Source organism: Phocoena phocoena, chromosome 2 (genome assembly GCF_963924675.1).
Source record: "Phocoena phocoena chromosome 2, mPhoPho1.1, whole genome shotgun sequence".
Lineage (NCBI taxonomy): Eukaryota > Metazoa > Chordata > Mammalia > Artiodactyla > Phocoenidae > Phocoena > Phocoena phocoena.
The window spans coordinates 143,572,821-143,600,240 of NC_089220.1; the positions used below are offsets into that span (position 1 = coordinate 143,572,821).

At 43.1% G+C, this 27,420-nt stretch overlaps 1 protein-coding gene across 2 annotated transcripts in view; it reads right to left on the reverse strand.

The window, feature by feature from the left end:
• The window catches only part of ARNT2 (aryl hydrocarbon receptor nuclear translocator 2), a 155,277-nt gene that overhangs the window by 63,273 nt on the left and 64,584 nt on the right, over positions 1–27,420 (reverse strand). For both annotated transcript variants that reach the window (XM_065872437.1, XM_065872435.1), the window contains 3 exons: positions 24,491–24,593; positions 21,671–21,736; positions 21,243–21,328 (listed from right to left, as the gene is read on the reverse strand). In XM_065872437.1, coding sequence (XP_065728509.1) covers positions 21,243–21,328; positions 21,671–21,736; positions 24,491–24,593 — 255 coding nt within the window. The remainder of the gene's footprint in view (positions 1–21,242; positions 21,329–21,670; positions 21,737–24,490; positions 24,594–27,420) is intronic.

Consider the following 27,420-nt stretch of genomic DNA (forward strand, 5'->3'; position numbering starts at 1 on the left):
AGACTATCCTGTAGAAACACCAGCACCCATAGGCAAACAATCATGTGCAAGGATATCCACTGTGGTATCTTTTGCAAGAGCCCCAAACTGAAAACGGTCTTTTTTTTTTTTTAATTTTTTTTTGGCTGTACCAGGCAGCATGCGGGATCTTAGTTCCCCGACCAGGGACTGAACCCCTGCCCCCTGCATTGGGAGCACAAAGTCTTAACCACTGGACCGCAAGGGAAGTACCTGAAAACAAGCTTAATGTTCTAATTTGGGGAGCAGCTGATGGAATATTACACAGGCATTTAAAAGAATGAAGTAGCGCTTTATGTACTAACTTGGAAACATTTATGATATCCATGAAAAGTAAAAAAAAAATAAAAAACAGGCTGTGTAATGAAATATACACATATGAGCTCCATTTGTTTTAATATATAGAAAAATGTCTAGAATAAGAAGCACTGGGGTGTTATGAACTGGTTCTTGGGGGCAGAACCACGGTGGAAAGGGAGACTTACTTTTTACTTCACAACCCCTTAAAATTTTTTAAAAATGGGTTTTCAGGTGGATTTTACTTTATTTTTAAAGATTTTCTAGATCTCGAATTCTTTAACAAAGATGGTCTGTTTTATAGTAATAATAATAAAAAGGTGATAAAAAAAAGGCTGCCCCATGGTGTTTGGTATTTAAAAAGGTGGGCTTCACATACCTGGGAAATTTTCCCAGTTTGCACCTCACTGTCCAACAAGGTTAGAAACATGAGCGTGGTGTACTTAACTTCAGACTTTAGAGCTCTGCCCCGATTACCAAATTGAGGGAAAATGCACGTGATGATGGTGGAAGTTTAATTCTCAAACATTTGGTAGAGATGCAACATTTCTTGCCAAATTAACTGCCATTAAGTCATGAAAATTAACGTGCATCTTCTTTTGCCTAAAGGGAAAGTTGTAAAGGAATATTTTCTGTATAAACTTGGACTCAGAAGATAGAGCTTCATTTCCAGTAAATTGTAATCTGTAAACAAAGGGCTAAGGGGCTGTAACAATAAAGCTGCACTGAGGTACAGCAGAGACATCAGGAGAAAGGAATTCGGGGGGCATGACAGCCGCCCCTCTCCCAGCCTTGGTGTCACCATGGGTACAGAGAGGAGTGGGCCATGAGGTCCCCCAGTCCCCCTGCCCACTTCGAGGCCCCTGAGTATGTGTTATCTTCCCTGACAGAGGAGGGATTTCGATGGAAAGCAGTGGGCTGTGTTCCAAAGGAAGCCAAGGACACTGAACCTCTCATCCTCTCCGTAGTTTAGCTGTGGCACTTCACTGCTATTTTCAGCTTTCAGTTATAAAAAGTTCAGAGATAAATGACATGCTCCATTGACTGGCTTCTCTCCCATTTCCACCTTTTAGAAGCTGGAAACCCTCACCAGGGCTGACCAAGCATCTAGAAGTTACGGCTGTGTCTAGCAGTCCACCTGTCACCCATCCCTGCTCTGGGGCTCCACCATGGCTCCAACCTCTGGTCACCATACTTCTGTCTTGGGCAGGCTGGGGGCCGGCTGGCACCAAGAGTTCCTCCATGACTTCAAAGTCTGCTGATTCATCACTCACCATAGCCGGTCCCCCTCATGGCCCTCACATCCTGTCTGCTATCACCTCTCACCACCATCAGTGTCTTGCTGCGTTCTCCTCCACAGTCTTCCCCCCGTGAAGACCAGCCTCCACCTGGCCTTGCTCACCTTTCTCAAAACTACCCAGCTCCCAAATAAGTTCCTTCTACTCAGTCCTTGGGAACCTTACTCTTTGCAACTGAAGACCGGAACCTTTGGCCGTCTACCTCTCACAGGCTCTGTGATGTGGCTGCTTCCAAGGCACCTCCCTGACTGTGACCCCCTCCCCAGGAGAAGCTGCTTCTTCCTCCAACAGCCCTTGGTCACAGCCCCTGGTCCCCCTCCAGATGCTGCCTACACACGACCCTCCCGTTACCAGGGCTCCAAAGACTCTTCTCCCAACAGGTACTCCTACCGCGCTTTCCTCTTCAGCCCCGCCTCTCCCTGACTGTGGTCTACTCTATCGCTACTTTCGTCTTGCCAAAGCACAGCCTTGACCGTATTTCAAGCCCCTTTTCCAAAAACCTCAAAGGCTCCCCACCGGTCACCAATTTCAGGGCCGTTCATTCCACCTGTGAAATTGATTCTAGCAACGACTCCCTGGAAAACACATCTCAGAATCTGTTCCGGTGCATCTCACCCAAGTAAGAATCTGGACAGTGAGGAAGTGATAAGTGATACGAAGGGCAAATAGGTTTGATAGGAGAATAATATGACTTTCTGTTACAGGCTGGCTGAGCTCTTCTTCCTGTCTTGCCCTGCAGTGTACTGGCCACCGTGAGGGTCTTTTAGAAAGTGGTCTATGGCCTAAGCACGTGGAGCAAAGAAGGCACTTGCAGCCATAGGAGAGAATTTTTCCGAGCACAGCAGCTGAACGCTGTAGGTTACCTCTCAATCCAGGAAGGTAGGCAGTTTCTTTATATTTGAAATGGTGGTGACAAGACTTTCTCTGTATGTCAGGGGCAGGGGTGCCACTACGAAGGCCTCACAATGAGTGCATTGAGTGGCAAAACTGGTTCCAGGAAATGATGCTTTAAAAGTAAAATGGTCATCATGCCAGGCATTGACACTGACAGAAGACAAGTCTATGGGACAGGGTGACTTGCTGTTGATCAAGGGCTCCAGCTCTGGAGTGACCAGAGGAGTCTCAAGTCAGGAACCCTGACTCCTCTATGTACTGACTACAAAGCCTTAGGCCTCTGTCAGTGTCAGGAAATGGGAATAATAATAGCTATGATCTGTGAAATAGGAACAATCACAGTTCCTCCTCTATGGGGCTGCCTTGGGCATCAGATGAGAAAGTATACATCAAGCATTCAGCACAGTCCCTGCCACAAAGGGCTTAATACATCCAGCTCTCGTCTTTGCTGTGATGCTGGTAATGCCTTCCCTGGCACTGGTCAAAAGACATGGAATCATCCCATTTCTGAGCTAGCCTCTTGGTAGCTGAGCTCTGCTTGGCTGCAGGCTTCCCACGCAGGGTTTGGGCTGTGGTCAAGGGGAGGGGAGAAGTGTTGGGGTCAGCTGAGATGCAAGAGCCTTGAAGGGTTTTAGATTCTTCCTCTATAGAGAGGAGGGGCTGGCTCAGGGTAACGCTGACGGTTCTCTTTGACTCTGACATTCTCGGTCCGAACACCAGGTCAGAGTTTGGCCATGCGATCAGTCAAGTTTGACATACCTTCTGAGCACCTATCAAGTGCCTGACAGTATGCTACACGTTAAGGGTTCAGCACGCATGAGACCAGTTCCTACTCTCAAGGAGTTCATGGCTGGAGCGGGAAACAGAGAACCAGAACCAGATCATCACAATGCATGTGGTTACTGTTATAACAGAGAAAAGAACACGCTGCTTTGAGGAAGGGCGGGCGGCCAAGGCTGGAAGCCAGGGCCGGGAAGAACTGTGTCGGGAGGGAATGCTTTCCTGGCAGGAAGTGCAACATTTCTCAAAGTGGTTTTTAATAGGAACAGGATAATCCTACCATTTTAACAGATTTCAACGATTTCCTAATTGGTTTCACAAGCCCATTCTGCCTGATGTTAAATTACCTTTTCTCTGGAAACACTTTCCACTAATGCCAGGTCTAAATAAATCTTGAGTAACAGAAACAACACTCAGGTTTAGTGTAACTGAAAACTGCTGTTTGGGATGAAACTTAACATCGGCCAGAAAGGCTTCTTCATGTCTTACTATGGGTTGCATTAACTCTGTGCAAACACTCACGGAAAGTTGGGTTGTTTTTCAGTAACACTGGGTGGAGTCTGTCCTGGGATTCACATCTTCACATGTGAATTAAGACGTATTTTTTTCATTCCACCAAATGCACGGGGAAAAAACAGCCACTTGTTCACAGTATGTTTCCAAAGTGTTCTCTGAGGAATATTAATAAGTTTTAGGGGAAAAAAATGATTCTCTGGCCAAATACATTTGGGAAACATAGTTTAAACAAAGATCAAGAGGTTTTATCACTGTAGGCCTTCTCAGGACATATGCAACTTTGGAGTACTATTCTCTAGGAGAGAGAAAGGTACTCAAATTATTGACCAGGGAATCCTTTCTTCATGGTGTATCTTTGGGGACTGTGATCTCAGAATATACTTTAGGAATCACTGACCTGCAGGTATGTTGCATTTCAGGGTTCCTGCTGGGAACCCTAAAGAGCTGGATCCCCCCACTTTGCAAAGCAGAGCTTCAAAGTACAACTGGTGCTTTTGGCTCCTAAGAGCAAACTGAGACCACTTGAGTAGCTACCTGTCTGTCCCAAATTACTGTGGAAATGACCAAAGTCTGAGATAGGAGAAGGATATGTCAGTACCAGAAACCAGGGAGGATTACCTTAAAGGACCAGCAATTGGGAGAAACTGTTGAGGTATTGTTTGGGCAAGATGGGATTGAGGGAAGAACTGAGTAAGCTATGATTCCCTGCACATGAAGGAATCGGGAGTGTGTGGAAGGGCCCCCAGCAGGACCAACCTACAAGCTTAGAGCTGCTTCGGCTTGACAGTGGCACAGAACGGGCCAAGTCTCCAGGGAGAGCCAATCTTGACCTCACGCCTCCCAGGAGACAGCATGGCGGCAGAATGCCAGTGTGTCCCATCAGGGTTGCTTGTGACTTTGGTCACCTCACCCCACCACTGGCCCTCAGCTACAGAAAACTGGACTCCTCGTCAGGTAACAGTAAAGCTAAACGTTCCTCTTCTGCCCTTGTCAGGGCCTGAGAGCTCTTCCTAGAATCCACATGACCCATGATGGAACCGTGCACAGCACTCGATGATGGACGCCCACACGGCGACCTCTCTAAGGGGAGCCACGTGGAAGAAAATCACAAGCATGTGGACAAGAGAAGACTGAGTTAAAGAATCACAGCAACTGTTCCCACTAAAGAAAAGACTTTTTTATTAAAAAAAAAAAAAAGGAGAGGAAAAATCTAAATTCAGCTACTCAGTGTGACTCAAGAGGACATAATGCTTATGAAAAAGGCACAGCCTGTATTCAGCAAGGATTGAGTTCAGATGAAAAGTGCAATGGCCAAATTATTAAAATATTCAATGGGAATCATGAATAGAAGACTGGGGCTGAGAAATTCTCCAAGAATTCAGAACAGAAGGATAAAGAAATTAATATGATGAGCAAAACTCTCAAGTGGTAGGGAGAACAGATCTAGGAAACGGATACGGAACTTCCGGGTGTGAGTAGAGCGGGCTGAGAAGCAGCGGCAACTTGGAAAGATCCAGACAGATTTCCCCCTGGTGAGGAAAGGCTTAAGTGTGAAAACTCTAAGGGCCCATCCAGCTCCAAATAAAATTAATGAAAACAGATCTACACTAGATATATCTAACTGAAAGTCTTGAATTCCAAGGGTAAACTCAAAACAAACTACAAGAGTCATAGTGGGAGAAAAGAAAAACAGCCTACGGAGAAAAGAGAACTACAGGCTGGTCTCAGGCCTCTCTACAGCGCTGACGTCTGAAGATGACAGAGCATTGTCTCCGGGTTCTGACGGAGAATCCCGTGGCCCACGAAGCCTCCATAGAGCCGTAAAAGAGCAACAGGAGGAACTTCTCACACGTCCAAGGAACTGTGAAATGTAGCACCCACTCACCCATCTTGAAGAAATTATTTCAAGGCTCATCCTGGCGCTGACACAAAATATGGAGGGAGCACGGTCAAGAAGCCAGGGAGTGAGGAGGGGAGTGAGGGAACCAGGGAGGCTGATTAATTGTTGGTAACATAGTCCCAGACTTTACTGCAAATGGCAAACCTATTTCTTGAAAGGTAGATAATGTAAAATAATAATGACCATATATCTAAAATCTAAATTACGGATCTAAAGCCCAGATTATTTCCACGTTAGTTGGCTGGGGTGGGGGAGGCAATCTAGTGTAATTCTTAAACACACAGACTCTGGAGTTGGCCTCCGTGGTTTTGTTTTTATTTATTTTTAAAAGTTTTTTTTTTTTGCCGTGCTGTGCGGCATGGGGGACCCTAGTTCCCCGACCAGGGATCAAACCCGCACACCCTGTGCTGGAAACGCAGAGTCCTAACCACTGGACCGCCAGGGAAGTCCCTGGAGTCGGTCTCCTTGGGACCGAATCCCAGCCTCACCACCCACCAGCCATGTGCCCAGCACGGCCCCAGACTGTGGCCTGCTTTTCCCCATCAGCTCACACTTTCCCCCTGTCCGTACACTCTCCACGTGCCTCTCCATCTGCACAGCCACTGCCTTCATTCAGGCCTCACAATTTCTCCCTGGGTTAGTCCTCTCTGGGCCCCCCTGCCATCAGGTCTATCCATCCCCTCCTCTCACTTCATTCCAACTTCTAGAATGATCTTTAAAACCTTCAGTGGCTTTCAGTGACTCTCCATAGAGAGCAAAGAAGGGTCAACTCCCAGGCTTAGCACAAAAGGCCTCGCCCCCAGGATCTGACTCTACCCATCTGTCCAGCCATCCTCCATACCAGCCACAGTGAATTATACACAGCTCCCAAGACAGCATCTCTCTCCCACATCAGAGTATCAGGAAGGCCTAGAGTCACTACCCACCTCTGCTACTTACTGTGTGAACTGGGCTGATTAAGTCGCTATGCTAATCCTCCAGCATCTCCTCTGCAGAATGGAGATAATAACAATGCCTGGACCTCATTAGGGCTGTCGTGAACACTGAGGCACGAAGTGCATAAAGTACTTTGCACGGCACGCGCACCTAGTGGGCTCTCACAAATGAAAACTGTGATCATCGGTATACCTCCTCTGCCCTATCCATACCACTCTCTGTGCCTATAAAGCACTTTTTCAACTAGCAAACTCCTATCTCTCCCTTATGTTTATGTTTCAGCTCAAAGGTTACTCTGCCTATTAGGCTTTCAGTGAGGCTTGGCCATAGCGTGTAGGAGTGAGAAGCCAACCTTGACGTTCCCAGCAGATGGAATCTACCTCCTACGTGCGTTCCCCTAAGAGTGCCTCCGTTATGACCCTTGATCCAGGGCTTTGCAATGACCTGCAAGCCTACCTGTCTCCTCCACTTCACCGTGAGCTCCTTAAGGGCTTACTACGTCAGACTCACCCTAGGATCCCCAGGACCTAGCAAAGTACCTGGCCCATGGCAGGTGATCAGAAAGTATTCACTGAAGGAAATGGAAGGGTGGCTTGTGCCCTGCCTAAGAACGAGGAGGAGGGGAGATGTGGCCAACCGTTATTCTCCATCTCACAAGCTAAGTTCATGGCTCTGATGTCTCACCAGGACATCAGAACGAGATCATAAGCAGGAGACTGAGTCCTGATGTGCACATGCAACGTGGGCAGGACAGAGCTGGCTGAGGGTGGGAGAGAGCAGGGATCCAGGCTTTGCCTCGTGGGTGGATGTCTTCAATACAGACAAGCAGCTTTTGAAGATTTTCAAATGAAGGAAAAAACCAAACACACTATGTTCAACAAGCGAACCGCAAGAAGTGCAGGGCTGCTGTCGATGAGCTCGTGGCAGGGCTGGTAAAGTGACAACGTAGGCCTGACCACTGCAGATTCTAGCTAAAACCCCAAAATAACTTCAGGCCTCTGGCATGCTGCGGCCAAGGCTTACTGAAAGTCTAGCGGCACAACGAAGTAGAGCGTCAGCCTCACGGATGAAAAAGCACACGAGGCCACCGAGAACCGAGCCTCTTACTGACCAGGATGGTCCCAAGGGGAGGTAACCAGATCTTGGTCAAGCACTCCCTCCACCCGGGCAGACCTTGGCTCTCCTGTGCAGACACACTGCCAGTTAATCAGAGATTTTCCGTGGATGACTCGGTGATGAACCAAGCATGCCAGATGATGACTACTGGAAAAGAGGCCTCTGCTACAGAAATGGCTTCTGGCTCAAAGCTGGATTCCAGTCTTCAAAATGCAAGGTGCCGGGGCAATGACAGTGGGGTGGAGACAATTCACATCTTCAGAATTTCAAAGTTTCCCTTGGACTCTGAACATACCTCACAAAATGTAAAATGCGGGCTTCCCTGGTGGCGCAGTGGTTGAGAGTCCGCCTGCCGATGCAGGGGACACGGGTTCGTGCCCCGTTCCGGGAGGATCCCACATGCCGCGGAGCGGCTGGGCCCGTGAGCCATGGCCGCTGGGCCTGCGCGTCCGGAGCCTGTGTCCGGAGGGGCCACAGCTGTGAGAGGCCCGCGTACCGCCAAAAAAATAAATAAATAAAAATAAACAAAATGTAAAATGCAACCCATCGTGGGTGCTTTCTTCTGCACCTATGGTGATGCCTTCTTTACTATCTTGAACACAGCGTTTGTTCTTGAGACTGGAGGGTTAGACAAAGCAACTGTGGAACTCTGCTTTTTCTTTAGTCATACCCCAAATAGTTTAAATGAAACCTATGTAGTATAAGATGATGTGAGGCCCTGGGAAGGCCATTGTGTAATAGAAAGGGCTTCTGGAATATAGCAGAATTTTTTTGCAGTGTTTATGTTTACCGTGGAGTCACAGGCACCAGGCAAAACCTCGAGTGCAGGACTCACCGGTTCAGAAATAAGCACACGTGTTGCGAGTGGGTTATCGAAGAATTACTTACGAGGCCCTTGTTCGCTGCACAAAGTCTACTGTTCCTGCTCACCTTTAGAGATTTCCAAGATGGCCTGTAGATATTGTTCACAACTTGGGCGCTCAGGAATCTTCATACTTCCTAACGAAGTCATTGTTTATAATTAAGGAGCTTAAGCCCATGAACGAGCAGGGACAGCATTCCTCGTGGACATTTATGGGGCATCATTCAAGCATCAAGTGAGTTGCTGTTCCAATGCTCCAGTTTCATGACGTTATTTTAGGGCAGGCATGCCAATGACCTCATTTCAGTCACCTCATCTAGGCCAGATGACTGTCTGTACCCTCTCAAAAGATTTCTGGCAAAGTGGATTCTATAAATATCTTTGGAAATTCTGGCAAGAAATTCTTTCAAATACCCATCCCCTTAAGTCAACTATTTTTTTTGTCTAGGCAAGACTCTTTCCTTCCTTCCTTTCATCCATCCATCCATCCATCCATCCATCCAGTCTGTGTGAAATACATTCTATGTGCTAAGTACTGCTTGAGAAAATGAAGCATGCACTTGGTCTTGAGAGATCTAAATGTAAGTGCAAGATGGTGGGTTATATGTGAAAGAATGGAGTTAGTATTAACAGCCGCGGAACAAGGTACGTCAGCTCAGGACCCTGGAGGCATGATATAATCATCACGTGTGGATACAAGTTTATTTTCTAGAACCTCTATCTTTATAGAAACACAACAACTAAATACGACGACAAAACCAAACCAAAACACAGACAAAATGACACAATTTCTGAATGCAGTGCAAACCACTCAATCCAATTGTCTGAAATGCTGTTTAGAAAATTCAGCTTGATTTCCTAAAAATGTCATTTTATCTGATTATGAAAGTCATGTAAAATTTTGGAAAATGTAAGACTGAATAGAGAAGAAAAAGTAACCAATAATCTACTACACAGAAATAACAATGATTAATATTCTATGTACAATTTTTCAATGCATAGATACACTATTCATTTATAATTTAAAAATAAAATTGGGACCGTGATGTTTACGTTGCATAACCTGTCTTTCTTTTTAACACTTCTTAGCACTTTGCTTCATTCTTAAATATCTTTTGAAAGCATGCCCGTTTAATGGTTGCCCAGTAGCCTATCATGTAGATGTTTCATGCTATTTTTAGCCAATTCTTTATTATTTAAATTTAGATATTTAGAATTTGAAATTTACAATAATTCAAGGTTTTCACAATTATAAATAATGTTTAACTATACAACACACACACATCTCTGATCAATTCCCTAAAATAACTTACAATTCCTGTATATTAAGGAATGCACATTTTAAGGCATTTAATATATACTCGCAAGTTATTCTACAGAAGGTTTGTACTGATTTATATTCCCATCAGCAGAACATAAAAGTGTCCATTTTTCTAAACCTTACCAATACTGTGTGTTTTGTCTTTTGAATTTTTTGCTATTTGATAGGTAAGAGGAGATGGTACAAAATTATTTTAACTTGCGGTTCTGATTAACAGGAGGCTGAATTTTTTCCAGATGCTTAGTGTGTGTCTGTATTCATATTTGTATATGTATTTAACACCCTGTTCATAGCTTTCGCTCATATCTCCCTACTAAGTTAAAATCTGCCTTGTGCTTTCTGGAACTATGATAAGTAAGTTTAATTCCTCCTTCATATGACAGCCCCTTAAATACTTGAAGACAAAAGTCATGTCTCACTTTCTCCAAGATAAACACTTGTGGTTCCTTCAACCGTTTTTCCTGTGGCAAAGTTTCAAGGGCGGTCGTTGGAGAAAATGCATAACAAATCCTCCTGCCCCTGTGACCCTGTACCCTCCAGCACCCTCGGGTACAGAACTCCACGCGACTCCAGAAAAGCATGCCCCAAATCCTCCTGGCAGACTCTCCGGATGCAGTCACCTGCCTACACCTCGGGCATCAGCCTCCTTTCTCCTGCTCATCCACAAGGATACTGTGGGTTAGTTTGACCACGATGGTGGCATTTCCTGTGATGTGTAGGCCTGGCGCTCAAATAAAGTGGTAGAAAAAAGCACTTTGACGCCAGAAAAAGGAAGAGGAATTGCCTGGTATGATGAGAATGATGAGTTCAAATGAGGAAAGCATCAAGAAGGAGACGGCCCGCTTGTCCCGAGACGCTGCATTTGGCAGGACTGGGGCGTCTATGTAATGGGTCTCAGGAGCCCAGGAAGCCTCTCCTGACCCCGGGGCACGTTAGGGACCTTTCCTCTGTCCCAGGGCTGACTACCTGCCCACTCTCTCCTGGAGTCACCTGTGCACGTGCTGGTCCCCCACTAACACATCTTCACGCTCCCTGAGGGATGGGCTATGTCTGGTGCCCGAGAGCCTTGCTCAGCAGATTGCACATATGAGGCCATCTCATGTGCTCGGTGAACTGAGTCCCTGCTGGAAATCTCTCTCCAGGCTGCCCACATCCCTTTGCTCTTATTTGCTTCTCATTGGACAACCTTCCAGTAGAAATCTGTTGTCTCAAGTACTGCCAAACCTCATAGATTCCCTGGACAATGGACATGGGCATCCATGCCAGTGGCGAGGAAACCCCAGGGCATCACAGAAATGCACCTGATTAACATGTCAGCTTCGGAAAACTCTTTCTGAGAACCCTGCATCTGATCAGTTTGACAGCACTGTCTTGACAGTGGATCTACAAAGCTGAGGTCCAGGCTCTGGACACTTGTAAAAGGTACTGGCGCCTTCTGAGTCCCTGTCCTCGAGTCCAGCCTTTAGGCGAACAACAGCTTGACAATTTTGTGCATTATGGTCTAAGTAGAAAAACATATACAAGTAAGATATAAATATAAATAAAACTGACATATCTATATATCTGTAGATATTTATATACATATGTCTCAAACATTAAACACTGCCAACTCATCACAAGATTAACATAAAACCTCACACTCAAGGCCTAATTACCTCAGTTCCTATTACCTAATGCATCATGTCTGGATATCAACAAAGATTTACAAGGTATGCTAAAAAGCAAAAAAAACCCACAGCCTGAAGAGACAACTAAACACCAGAACCAGTCTCAGATACAACATGGATTTTGAAATTACTAGCCTGGGAGTTTAAAATAACTATGATTAATATATTCAAAGTGCTAATGGAAGATGTAGACAAAATCAACAACAGTTGGGTCATGTAAGCAGAGAGATGGAAACTCTAAGAAAGAATCAAAGGGAAATGCTAGGAAAAGAAACAAAAAAACCACTGTAACAGAAATGAATGCCTTTGAAAGACACATCAGTAGACTGGACATAGCCAAGGAAAGAATCCGTAAGCTTGAAGATGTGTCCGTTGAAATTTCCAAAGCTGAAATGTAAAGAGAAAAAAGAATTTAAAAAAACCCAGAACAGAATACCCCTGAACTGCAGTCCAATTTCAAAACATATACATGTAATTAGAATACCAAAAGGAGAAGAAAGAGAATGGAACAAAGGAAATATGTGAAGATATAACGTCTAAGAATTTTCCAAAATTAATGACAGACCCCAAACCACAGGTCCAAGAAGCTCAGAAAATACCAACCAGTACAAATAATGAAAAAAAAACAAACCACAAAAAAAAACTAAACAAACTACACTATCATATTCAAACTGCAGAAAACCAAAAGCAAAGAGAAAAATCTTGAAAGAAGCCAGAAAAAAAGTCCCACACTACATATAGAAAAACAAGGATAAGAATTATGTGGACTTCTCATCAGAAACCATGCAACCAAGAAGGAAATGAAGTGAATATTTAAAGTGTGGAAAGAAAATAACCACCAACCTAAAATTCTATATCCAGTGAAATTATCCTTCAAGTGTGAAGGAGAAATAATGACTTTCTATGAAAAACAAAAATGGTGAGAATTCATCACCAGCACAGCTGTCCTGCAAGAAATGTTAAAAGAAGTTCTTCATGAAGAAGGAAATGATATAGTTCAGAAACTCAGATCTACACAAAGAAAGGAAGAGCATCAGAGAAGGAATAAATTAAGGTAAAATAAAATATTTTATTTTTATTATTCTCAATTGAGCTAATAGACTTGTTTGTTCAAAATAATAACAGTAACAGTGTACAGTTGACCCTTGAACAACATGGGGGCTAGGGATGCTGACACCCCACATAGTTGAAAATCCATGTATAACTTTTGGCTTCCCCAGAACTTAACTACTAATAGCCTACTGTTGACTGGGAGCCTTGCTGATAACATAAACAGTCAATTAAGATATTTTGTATGATATATGTATTATATATTGTATCCTTACAATAAAGTAAGCTAGAGAAAAGAAAATGTTACCAGGAATCATAAGGAAAAAGAAAATACATTTACAGTACATATATGTATTTGCTGAAAAAAATCCACTTATAAGTGGATCCACGCAGTTCAAATCCACGTTGCTCAAGGGTCAACTGTATTGGGCAATGACAGCCTATGGATAAGGGAAGTGAATGAGGGCAACATGAAGACATGGGAAGGAGGAAGGAAGGACACTTAGCTATAAGGTACTTGCACTGCCCATGAAGTGGTATGATATTATTTAAAAGTGGATTTATATTAGTTGTAAATGTATATTTCAAACTTGGGGCAAACAATAAAGATAATTTTAAGGAAATATAATTGATATGCCAAGAGAGAAGAGAAAATGAAATCATATAAAATGCTCAATGATGTCGGATAAGCCGTATGTCCTGGAATTATTTTAGTAGGTTTCAGTAGTATTAACTGTACTTTCCTGCTTGTTTAGATTATTTCTGGTGAATCTTTGTCAACAGTTCCTTTTAAATACAGACCAATAAGTTCCAAAAACCTACCGGTTTTTGAATTCTTCAATGTAAGAGTCCTTAAAATAAAGGCTGCCTCTTTAAAAGAAAAGAAAAAAAAGCCCTAAAAAAAGGAGCTCATAGCATGCAAATGAGGTATTGAACTGGCATGTTTTAGAATTAGACAGTTTGATCATAAAATGTTTGAATCAGATATAAAGTCAACACCAGCTGGACTGAAAAATAAATATATAAAATGCTCAATGAAAACTAGGGAAGGTGAAAGAGCAGGGAGAAAAAGAAGAAACAAAGAACAAATACAATGAATCAAAAACATGCTAGGTATTTTTCTAGATTCCACATATATGCATTAATATCCGATATTTGTTTTTTTCTCTCTGGCTTACTTCACTCTCAGCTCAGTGCTCTGTGACAACCTAGATGGGTGGATTGGGGGGCGGGTGGGAGGGAGGTCCAAGAGGGAGGGGATATAGGTATACATATAGCTGATTCACTTCATTGTACAGCAGAAACTAACACAACATTGTAAAGCAATTACACTCCAATAAAAAATTAAAAAAGTAAACATTCAGCTAAATTTAAAAAAACATGTTAGGTATTAATCAAACTATATCAATAATCATATTAAATGTGAATGGTTTAAATACACCAAATAAAAGACAGATTGTTAGAATGGATTAAAAACACTAGACCCAACTATAGGCTGTCTATAAGAAACTCGCTTTAAATATAAAGACAAAGTTCAAAAGTTAAAGGATAAGAAAGATATACCATGTTAACACTAATCCAAAGAAAGCTAGAGAAGCTATGTTAATTTCAGACAGAGCAGAATTCAGAGCAAGGAAAATTATCAGGGATAAAGAAGGGCACTACATGACAAAGGGGTCATTTCTTTAAGAAGACATAAAAACCCATAACCCGTATGAGCCAAACAACAAAGCATCAGGATATGTGAGGCAAAAACAGGAAACTGCAAGGAGAAATAGGCCGATCCACTATTATAGTTGGAGACTTAAACACCCTTCTTTCAGTAATTGATCTATCAAGCAGGTAAATAATCAATAAGGATATAGCTGTCCTCAACAGCATTGTCAATCAACTTGATTTAATTGACATTTAAAGAATACTCCATTTAACAATAGCGAAATACACATTGTACTCAAGCTGACATGGAACATTCACTGACCAGACTACTCTGGGGGCCATAAAGTGTCCACAAATGGTTTAACATTGTATATATTCTTTTAGCGACAGATTTATTGAGATATAATTCACATACCATAAGATTTACCATCTTAAAGTGTACAATTCAGTGGTTTTTAGATTTGCAGAGTTGCGCAACTATTACTACTATCTAAATTTAGAACATTTTTGTCACCTTGAAAAGAAACACTATATCCATTAGCAGTCACTCCCAATTTTTCTCCACCTGTAGAAACCCAGAAACCATAAATCTACTTTTTGTTTCAATGGATTTGCCTATTCCAGATATTCCACATAAGTGGAATCATGAGTGGCCTTTTGCGTCTAACTTCTTTCACTCGGCACGATGTTTTCAAGGTTTGCCCATATTATAGCATGAATCAGTACTGCGTTGCTTTTTATTGCTGAATACTATTTCATCATATGGATATACCACTTTTTATTTACCCACTGATGTACACATGTGATTTGTTTCCACATTTTGGTCACTATGAATAATACTGCGATGAACATTCAGGTACAATTTTCTTTGTGAACATATGCTTTCAATTCTCTTGAACATATATATATATATATATATATATATACACCTAGGAGTGAAATCGCTGAGTCACATGGCAACTCTGTGTTTAACCTTTTGAGGAACTGCCAGACTGTCTTCCAAAGCAGCTGCACCATTTTACATCCCCACTGCAAAATGTGAGGGTTCTAGTTGCTCCAAATCCTTACCAACACGTGCTATTGTCTGTCTATTTGAACCATCCTAGTGAGCGTAATAGGTATTTCATTGTGGTTTTGATTTGTATTTCTCTAACGACTTGAATACAGTTATCATTTCAAATGTCACTCTGACTTTACAGAGTGCTCTGGGTGACAGATCATAGAAAGGATTTGTGAGGCTCCCACCACCTTTGCAGGATCGCTCTGTTTAGAAACCTTTGTTTCAAGTAGCAGCACTTTTTCTTTCAGTTACAAAGGAAAATAAGACTATTTTCCTGTCTCTTTCTTTAAGAATGCATTTCTGGTGAAGTCAAGATGGCATACTAGGAGGACGCGTAATTCGCGTCTCCTCACAACTAGGGCACCTACCAGGTACCAATGGGGGACCACGGACACCTAAGGGGATGGAGGGAACCCCAGCGACTGGCTTGCGGGATCTTGGTTCCCAGGCTGGAAGTTGGGCCCAAGCTCCTGTGGTGGGAGCTCTGAGTCCAAACCACTGGACTAACAGAGAACCTCAGACCCCGGGAATATCAATCAGAGTGAGGCCTCCTGGAGGTCCTCATTTCAGCACCAAGACCCAGCTCTATCCAACTGACTGCAAACTCGAGTGCTGGACATTTCAGGCCAAAAACCAAGTAAGACAGGAATACAGCATCACTCATTAAAAAAAAAAAAAAGTGAAATGACAAAAACATTTGTTACAGACAAAGGAGCAAGGTAAAAACCTACAAAACCAAATAAATGAAGATGAAATAGGCAACCTACCTGAAAAAGAATTCAGAGTAATGTTAGTAAAGATGATCCAAAATCTCGGAAACAGAATGGAGAAAATATAAGAAACATTTAACAAGGATCTAGAAGAACTAAAGCGCAAACAGTAATGAACAACACAATTACTGAAATTAAAAATACTCTAGAAGGAATCTATAACAGAATAACAGGCAGAAGAATGGAGAAGTGAGCTGGAAGATAAAATGGTGGAAATAACTGCTAGGGAGCAGAATAAAGAAAAATGAAAAGAATTGAGGACAATCTCAGAGACCTCTGGGACAACATTAAACGCACCAACATTCAAATTATAGGGTTCTCAGAAGAAGAAGAGAAAAAGAAAAGGTCTGAGAAAGTATCTGAAGAGATTATAGTTGAAAACTTCCCTAACATGAGAAAGGAAATAGTCAATCAAGTCCAGGAAGCACAGAGGGTACCATACAGGATAAACCCAAAGAGAAACATGCTGAGACATATATTAATCAAACTATCAAAAATAAAATACAAAGAAAAAATATTGAAAGCAGCAAGGGAAAAGCAACAAAGAACATGCAAGGGAATCCCCATAAGGTTAACAGCTGATCTTTCAGCAGAAACTCTGCAAGCCAGAAGGGAAAGGCAGGACATATTTAAAATGATGAAAGGGAAAAACCTACAACCAAGATTACTCTACCCAGCAAGGATCTCATTCAGATTCGACAGAGAAATTTAAACCTTTGCAGAGAAGCAAAAGTTAAGAGAATTCAGCACCACCAACAAATGCTAAAGGAACTTCTCTAGGCAGGAAACACAACAGAAGGAAAAGACCTACAATAACAAACCTACAATAACAAACCCAAAACAATCAAGAAAATGGTAATAGGAACATACATATCGATAATTACCTTAAATGTAAATGTAAATGTATGAAATGCTCTAACCAAAAGATATAGACTGGCTGAATGGATGCGTAAACAAGACCCATACATATGCTATAAGAGACCCACTTCAGACCTAGGGTCACATACAGACTGAAAGTGAGGGGATAGAAAAAGATATCCCATGCAAATGGAAATCAAAAGAAAGCTGGAGTAGCAATTCTCATATCAGACAAAATAGGCTTTAAAATAAGGACTATTACAAGAGACAAAGAAGGACACTACATAATGGTCAAGGGATCAATCCAACAAGAAGATATAACAATTGTAAATATTTATGCACCCAACATAGGAGCACCTCAATACATAAGGCAAATGCTAACAGCCATAAAAGGGGAAATCAACAGTAACACAATCACAGTAGGGGACTTTAACACCCCACTTTCAGCAATGGACAGATCATCCAAAATGAAAATAAATAAGGAAACACAAGCTTTAAATGATACATTAAAAAGACGGACTTAATTGATATTTATGGGACATTCCATCCAAAAACAACAGAATACACTTTCTTCTCAAGTGCTCATGGAACATTCTCCAGGATAGACCATATCTTGGGTCACAAATCGAGCACTGGTAAATTTAAGAAAATTGAAATCGTATCAAGTATCTTTTCTAACCACAATGCTATGAGACTAGATATCAATTACAGGAAAAAAACTGTAAAAAATACAAACACATGGAGGTTAAACAATACCCTGCTAAATAACCAAGAGATCACTGAAGAAATCAAAGAGGAAGTCAAAAAATACCTAGAAACAAATGACAACAAAAACATGATGACCCAAAACCTATGGGATGCAGCAAAAGCAATTCTAAGAGGGAAGTTTATAGCAATACAATCCTACTTCAAGAAACAAGAAAAATTTCAAATAAGCAACCTAACTTTACACCTAAAGCAATTAGAGAAAGAAGAAAAAAAAAAACCCCAAGTTAGCAGAAGGAAAGAAATTATAAAAATCAGATCAGAAATAAATGAAAAAGAAATGAAAGAAACAATAGCAAAGATCAATAAAACTAAAAGCTGGTTCTTTGAGAAGATAAACAAAATTGATAAAACATTAGCCAGACTCATCAAGACAAAAAGGGAGAAGACTCAAATCAACAGAATTAGAAATGAAAAAGGAGAAGTAACAACTGACACTGCAGAAATACAAAGGATCATGAGAGATTACTACAAGCAACTATATGCCAATAAAACGGACAACCTGGAAGAAATGGACAAATTCTTAGAAAAGCACAACCTTCCGAGACTGAACCAGGAAGAAAGAGAAAATATAAACAGACCAACCACAAGCACTGAAATTAAAACTGTGATTAAAATCTTCCAACAAACAAAAGCCCGGGACCAGATAGCTTCACTGGTGAATTCTATCAAACATTTAGAGAAGAGCTAACACCTATCCTTCTCAAACTCCTCCAAAATATAGCAGAGGGAGGAACGCTCCCAAACTCATTCTACGAGGCCACCATCACCCATACCAAAACCAGACAAAGGTGTCACAAAAAAAGAAAACTACAGGCCAATATCTCTGATGAAAATAAATGCAAAAATCCTCAACAAAATACCAGCAGACAGAATCCAACAGCACATTAAAAGGATCATACACCATGATCAAGTGGGGTTTATCCCAGGAATGCAAGGATTCTTCAGTATATGCAAATCAATCAATGTGATACACCATATTAACAAACTGAAGGATAAAAACCATATGATAATCTCTACAGATGCAGAAAAAGCTTTTGACAAATTCAACACCCATTTACGATAAAAACTCTCCAGAAAGTAGGCACGGAGGGAACCTACCTCAACATAATAAAGGCCATATATGACAAACTCACAGCCAACATCATTCTCAACGATGAAAAACTGACTAAGATCAGGAACAAGACAAGGTTGCCCACTCTCACCACTATTATTCAACATAGTTTTGGAAGTTTTAGCCACAGCAGTCAGAGAAGAGAAAGAAATAAAAGGAATCCAAATTGGAAAAGAAGTAAAACTGTCACTGTTTGCAGATGACACGATACTATACATAGAGTATTCTAAAGATGTTACCAGAAAACTACTAGAGCTAATCAATGAATTTGGTAGAGTAGCAGGATACAAAATTAATACACAGAAATCTCTTGCATTCCTATACACTAATGATGAAAAATCTGAAAGAGAAATTAAGGAAACACTCCAATTTACCATTGCAACATAAAGAATAAAATACTTAGGAATAAACCTACCTAAGGAGACAAAAGACCTGTATGCAGAAAACTATAACACACTGATGAAAGAAATGAAAGATGATACAAGCAGATGGAGAGATATACTATGTTCTTGGATTGGAAGAATCAACATTGTGAAAATGACTATACTACCCAAAGCAATCTACAGATTCAGTGCAATCCCTATCAAACTACCAATGGCATTTTTCACAGAACTAGAACAAAAAATTGCACAATTTGTATGGAAACACAAAAGACCCTGAATAGCCAAAACAATCTTGAGAAAGAAAAACGGAGCTGGAGGAATCAGGCTCCCTGACTTCAGACTATAGTACAAAGCTACAGTAATCAAGACAGTATGGTACTGGCATAAAAACAGAAAGATAGATCAATGGAACAGGATAGAAATCCCAGAAATAAACCCACACACATATGGTCACCTTATCTTTGATAAAGGAGGCAAGAGTATACAATGGAGAAAAGACAGCCTCTTCAATAAATGGTGCTGGGAAAACTGGATAGCTACATGTAAAAGAATGAAATTAGAATACTTCCTAACACCATACACAAAAATAAGCTCAAAATGGATTGAAGACCTAAATGTAAGGCCAGACACTATAAAACTCTTAGAGGAAAACAAAGGCAGAACACTCTATGACATACATCACAGCAAGATCCTTTTTGAGCCATCTCCTAGAGAAATGGAAATAAAAACAAAAATAAACAAATGGGACTTAATGAAACTTAAAAGCTTTTGCACAGCAGAGGAAACCATAAAAAGATGAAAAGACAACCCTCAGGATGGTAGAAAATATTTGCAAATGAAGCAACTGACAAAGGATTAATCTCCAAAATATACAAGCAGCTTATGCAACTCAGTATCAAAAAAACAAACAGCCCAATCCAAAAATGGGCTGAAGAACTAAATAGACATTTCTCCAAAGAAGATATACAGATTGCCAACAAACACATGAAAGAATGCTCAAAATCACTAATCATTAGAGAAATGCAAATCAAAACTACAATGAGGTATCATCTCACACTGGTCAGAATGGGCATCATCAAAAAATCTACAAACAATAAATGCTGGAGAGGGTGTGGAGAAAAGGGAACCCTCTTGCACTGTTGGTGGGAATGTAAATTGATGCAGCCACTATGGAGAACAGTATGGAGGTTCCTTAAAGAACTAAAAATAGAATTACCATGTGACCCAGCAATCCCACTACTGGGCATATACCCAGAGAAAACCATAATTCAAAAAGACACATGCACCCCAATGTTCATTGCAGCACTATTTACAATTGCCAGGTCATGGAAGCAACCTAAATGCCCATTGATAGTCAAATGAATAAAGATATGGTACATATATACAATGGAATATTACTCAGCCATAACAAGAAACAAAATTGGGTCATTTGTAGAGGCGTGGATACATCTAGAGATTGTCATACAGAGTGAAGTAAGTCAGAAAGAGAAAAACAAATAGCATATGCTAACACACATATATAGAATCTAAAAAAAAAAAAAGGTTCTGATGAACCTAGGGGCAGGACGGGAATAAAGACACAGACGTAGAGAATGGATTTGAGGACACGCAGAGGGGGAAGGGTATGCTGGGACAAAGTTAAAGAGTAGCATTGACATATACACTACCAAATGTAAAACAGATAGCTAGTGGGAAGCAGCTGCGTGGCACAGGGAGATCAGCTTGGTGCTTTGCGACCATCTAGAGGGGTGGGATAAGGAGGGTGGGAGGGAGATGCAAGAGGGAGGGGATGTGGGAATATATGTATGCATATAGCTGATTCACTTTGTTTTACAGCAGAAACTAACACAACATTGTAAAGCAATTATACTCCAATAAAGATGTTAAAAAAAACAAAAAAAGAATGCATTTCTAACAGGATACCATGGTGAGGTGAAATAACATGAGATCCCCTGGGAATGAATATGCAGGTTCTGCTTACCTGCTGGAGGCCAGGCCTTGATGTAGCCTGTGCAGTGGACCACAGCATACTGGGCTTCTCCTTCTTTCACAGGGCCAAGGCCATTCCTAGAGAAAGAACTTCTGTGAGTTTGCTTTCAACATCTGGGGGTGAGGCAAGGATGTCCATGACTCTTTTGGTATCTAAGTTACTGGGTTCTCCTGTTGGCCTTGTGTTTTTCAATCTTGACTTCCCACCATCCTGTTTTCCCTCCTCCTACATGGTCTGAATATGCAAAATAAATCCACCCAACTCCCTTTCTCATCTCAACCACTGCAATCCTGATGTGTGGGTCTCTTGGTGCTCTCCAAGGCTAAGCCCCGTCTTCAAGTTCGGCTACTCCTTAGCTTACTGCATTTAAGCTATCTACCAGCATAGCCCCAGAACATACAACAGAAAGGCTTACTGACCTGAACCTTTTCCTCATGGTGGTTATTCTGTTTAGAGGAAGGTGGTCCAAAGGAGCATTTCCACACCTACGATTTGATAAATATATTAGAGTGAGTGAAGACCTAGGCAAGCTTATAAAGCACATAGTGCTGCAGGCAAGTATATGGGCCTTATCTAATGCGAGCACCCTGTAGCCAAGTTCTTTCCAAAGTGCAGAATCAGGGTTGCGTGCCTGTGAATTTTGACTGTCACTGAAGGCAAGAGCCATTCTGAAATGCACATGGAAATTGCCTCAGGGCCCAGCCCAGGAGCCACAGACATCCAGAAAGACACTAGGAGGATCCTGGCCACGCTCCGTCCTGCAGATCATTTCAGTGTAACTTGGTGACTTTCAGGAAACAAGGGAAGAGGGTGATGACAGCAACAGTGTCTCTTCAGGCCCGAGCAGAGGCATCAACTCAAAACAGATGTTGCCAATTGATGAACAGAAGCATCTTCTCAGGCTTTAGCTTCACAGTGTGGAAACTGCCTCGTCCCCTGCAACGTCCTGGCACTAGGAATAAGCAGACAGCTGCAAGCCTGCGGATGGCAAAGGTCAGAGTAGGGACAGGGAGGGATGAGTCTGGAATCAGGGCTTTCTGGGGTCCTTCTCTGGGAGGCAGGGGACGTAAGGCGTCCCACTGCCCACTCTGGTAGCACCTTTTCTGCCTTCTCCGTAACTCTCTCAGCATCCAGGCTCTGCACGTCCAAAGCCTGCACTGTGGCCAACCTCTGACCCGTGCTCTCAGGACATCCACTCTTTACATGTGCTTCTGCTTCCCAACTACATAGCAGGTAATGCCCTGGATGCCTCAGTATTCAATACAACAAAGATAAGAGTCCAGTTATATACTCTGAGACCTGGGATGGCTGCCAGCACGAGCGTATTTGCACAGACATTGCTGCCTGGGGATGCCCAGTGTCTTCCTGAAACTAAGCTGCTTTATTTGGAGGCGAAGGCCATGCTCTCAGCAGATGGCAGTGCTGCACACCTTACAGGTAAGTCCAGGTAGTGTGGGTCTGGCACTGGGCAAAGCTACCTAGAGCATGTCTTGAGAGGCACCAGGGCAGGAAGCGGACCGCCTGCATCTGGTCGATAGGGCAGTGATGATGGCACTGGAGGCTACTCAGGAATGGTGAACTTGATGCTTCCAATACATTCATTCACAACTGCTTAGATGGTGCAATTAGGAATTCACATTGCTGGTGCTAGACTGAATGTCCATCAAGCTAGGATGCGCATTTACCCTATTGGCCAAAGCACTGTGGAAAGCCCTTGCTGTGTTGGACTACATTAACTGATGGCATTCTGTCCCTGGGTGGACACTAATGCATGTGAGTCGAGCCCCCCAGCTTTGCCCCTGTGGGCTGAACAGAGGGAAGGCAGTCTGCGCAGACTCAGTGCCAAATCACAAGGAGATGCTCGTGTATTGTCACTCCAACACCGCCTTATGACCTGAGGCAGGCGGTGAAGGGGATTCCATCCGTGTCTTCTGGAAGCATTCCAAAGGCTCAGCCTGGAGAGGAGCCGACTGGGAGGAAAGGACAGCCATACTCAAGTCCTCTGCCAGTTCTCAGGACTCAGCTAGAGGTTAGAGAGGCAGGTCTCCCCTCAACACAGGCAACCTGTGATCTGAGATGGCCTAGCCCGTAGATTAACAGTTTTTGTTTAAGAAGTAGAGTTGCTTTTGGGCTTCCCTGGTGGCGCAGTGGTTGAGAGCCCGCCTGCCGATGCAGGGGACACGGGTTCGTGCCCCGGTCCGGGAGGGTCCCACATGCCGCGGAGCGGCTGGGCCCGTGAGCCATGGCCGCTGAGCCTGCGCGTCCGGAGCCTGTGCTCTGCAATGGGCGAAGCCACAACAGTGAGAGGCCCGCGTACCGCAAAAAAAAAAAAAAAAAAGAAGTAGAGTTGCTTTAAAAGGTGACTTTGAATTAGTGAAAATTTAGACTTATTTTAAACATCGATTGTCTGTAACTTCATAGTTCCCAACAGATGCTCAAGTGGTAAGTCCCCGTCCCAGAAGCAAACCACTGGAGGAAGGTGACGGTAGTGAGTGGCTCCACTGTGCCCGGCCCTGAGATCGGAGCATCGGGAAGCTTGGCAGGGGCGGGGAGGAGGTCGGAGAGGGCAGGAGGCGCTGGAGCTGAATCAGGATTGGTGTGGACTTGGGTGGCCTTGTCGGGAAAAGTGCTCAAGAAGAGCCTGGGAGAGCATGTACCCGGGCCAGCGGGGACCGACTTCTTTCCTGGAGGAGAGGAGGGCGCCCGCCTCGCCCACCTGCCTGCAGTTCCAGCTGCCGCTGCTTCTCCCTCTGGGGTCCAGTGATGGATCCTCAGTCCTCGTATCTGGGAATCAGCAGCAGCAGCCTTCCTCCTGGAAACTTCCTTCTCCCTCTCTTGTTCCCTGCCATCTGCCCAGCCGCTCCTTCTCAGTCTCTGCTGGTTCTTCCTTGCCTCCCTGGTGCAGGGGTGGCCTGAGCTCAGAGCTCTTCTCTAGCAACACTCATTTCCCAAGTGATCTCATGCGGTCTCAGGGCTTTAGGTACACCTCACTGTCGTCAATCCCTGACTCTATGTCTTCAGCCCCAAACTCGCCCGTGAATTCCTGAACTATATGTCCAACTGTCGACTCATCTTCTCCATTTACAGGTGAGACAGACCAAGAAGGACGAGGCTTACATGTTGCAGTCAGATGCCATCACCAGAGTGAAGGTGTGATCTTACAGCCCACCAGGACTCTCAGCGGAGGTGAGAAGGGAGCAACCCCATCAGAGCCCAGCCCACTGTTCCCCCAAACAGACCTCATCCTGCAGATGAAGGACCTCCGGGAGCCCATGCACATCCTCATGGATGACTGCTGCCCTTCTTTCTTGACCGTCCCAGTCTTCAGGTCCAAGATCCGGCCTGAGAGAGAGAGAGAGAGAGAGAGAGAGAGAGAGAGAGAGAGAGAGAAAAGGACATTTGCATAAGTCTCTGCCTTTGACTGGGGGGGTGGTGCAAGTGCAGGGAGAGCTCTACAAATGAAAACACAGGGGGCAACACAAATCGCAAGTCCTTTGTTTCCTGGAATTCCCAACATTCTTTAAGCAATGAAATCCACACAAGTCAAATGCCTTGTTTTCTTCAAAGAGTGGTCCACACTTGCTGCCTCTGCATTGTTCAATTCCATCACCACCAGTCCCTCCAATTCGGCTTTCTCCCCCACTGCTTCATGGAAACGGCATTCACCAAGGTCACCAACAACCTTCTCATTGCTAAATCCAAAACGCGGTCTCTTTGACTCATCTGACTGCTTGGCAGAACTTTACTCAACGGCACAATGATTCTCAAAAATCCCCCCTCCCCTTGGCTTCTGACAAGCACTCTTCACTCTCCTCGTGTCTGCCCCTTCATCCCCCAGGGGCTCCGACCTCAGCCATCTTCTCTTCTTGTTCTATGCATCCCCTATGCGATTTTATCCACTCCGAGGTTTTCATGATCACCTCTATCCTAATGACCCTACGTCTACACCTCCAGCACCAAGATCTAAACCACCAGCAGCTGACTGTATACCTCGAAGGCAGCATCACCCACTTCTCCCCATATACACGCAAAAGCATCTCCATCCAACGGCAATCAAAGCCAGAATTCTAGATGTCATCTTACCTTCCTCTCCCTTGCCTCCCGCACACTCAGTCGGTCCATCTCGTCTGGCTCATCATTCCTCGAGGGAGACTCACTCACTTCCAACCCCCAGCATCCTCTCTCCTCAGTCCACCTTTCACACAGCTGACAGCTGTCTAGACAACATGCATCTGACTGTGCCCGCCTTGGCTTAAAATGGCATTGCTATATGGTAGGTCCCTGTTGATTATCTATTTTATATATAGGAGTGTGTATAGCACAGGGGACTCTACTCAATACTCTTGTAACAACCTATACGGGAAAAGAATCTGAAAAAGAATATATATATATATATATATGTATATGTATAACTGATTCACTTTGCTGTACACCTGAAACTAACACAACATTGTAAATCAACTATACTCCAATATAAAATAAAAATTTTTTAAAAACTGCATTGCTTACAGGAGGTCCTTACAGAGTCCATGATTTGACCCCTGCCTGCCACTCAACCTCATTCCCCCTACATTTCCTAGTACCCTGTCCAAGAGAAACATACTAAGAGCCATCTATGTAATTTTAAATGTTCTAGCAGGAGCGTTTTTAAAAAGTTAAAAGAAGCAGGTAAAATTACTTTTAATAATATATCCAAAACATTATCCTTTCGACATGTAATCCCTGCAAAAATTACTAATGGAGTGTTTCACATTTTCTCATACCAAGTCTTTGAAATTGGTGTGTAGTTTACATGTAGAGCATATCTCAATTCCGACTGGCCCCGTTTCGGGTGCTTAGTAACCATATGTGGTTAGAGGCTTCCCTGCAGTACAGAGTGCAGCTCTGGACCGTGGCCTCATCAAAGCACTCACCAGGCAGGCATATCTATAAGTGCCTTGTGCCCTCACACATTTGCAGATATGGCCTTTCTGCCAGAAATTCTCTCTCTGTTCCACGTGAACTGTCATCCCGGTGAACTGCTACTCATCCTTCAGCACCAGTTCACATGTCACAACCTCTGGGAAATCTTTTCCAAGTCCTTCAGGCAGAGCTTCATGTCCTTTTCTTCCTTCTTCTCCCTTCCTCCCTCTCTCCCTCCCTTCCTCCTTCATTCCTTCCTTCAGTATTTATCAAATGCTTTTCATGAGACAGGCATCTTGTGAGGCTCAGGGGATACACGTATGTGCAAGATCATGTCTACCACCACGTCTGGCGGAAGAAACAGACATTTATAACACTTTCCACAATGTATCGTAATGATTTAATTACATGTTCATTTTCCTTGACCTTGAGCTCTGTGCCTTGAAGAAAGGAACCAAGTTTAAAATGTTGTGTCCTAGCACCACTTATGGTGTCTGATTCAGTGTACAATCAGCCCTCCGTATTTCATGGGTTCTGCGTTCCCAGATTCAACCAACCATGGATGGGAAATATTGGGGGGGAAAAATTCCAGAAATTTCCAAAAAGCGAAACTTGAATTAACTATTTACATAGCATTTATATTGTTATTACATATAGGTGTTACAAGTAATCTAGAGATGATTTAAAGTATACAGGAGGGGGACTTCCCTGGCAGTCCAGTGGTTAGGACCCCACGCTTCCAATGCAGAAGATGTGGGTTTGATCCCCGGTCGGGGAACTAAGATCCCACACGCAAATACTACACTGTTTTATTTAAGAGACCTGAGCATCCGTGGACTTTGGTATCTGTGGCGGGTACTGGAACTAATCTGCAAGGATACTGAGGCTCGACTGTATACGCTTGCTAGTTGAACTGAGTTGTTTTTACCCATCCATAAGAGGACTTTTCAACACAATTGGCATTAAGTAACATGCTAGTATAAATGGATTGTTACCTCCTTGTTTCCCTGCCCCTACGTTAAAACACACACGCATCTGCACCCATCACCTGCTGTGCTCTCATCTCAGAGGAAGAAGTGCTGAATCTCAGTGCGTCCTCCCCACCCACAATGGGCTTTGTTCCATCAGCCAGAGCCCTCCAACCCAGTTATTTCTAACTTCTCCCCTCCCTACCATCCGCTCCTTCCAGTATTCAAACATCATCAAGTATCTTTCATCATGAGTGTCTCAGGGTGGGGTGGGGAACAAATAAAAAATCCTTCTTGGA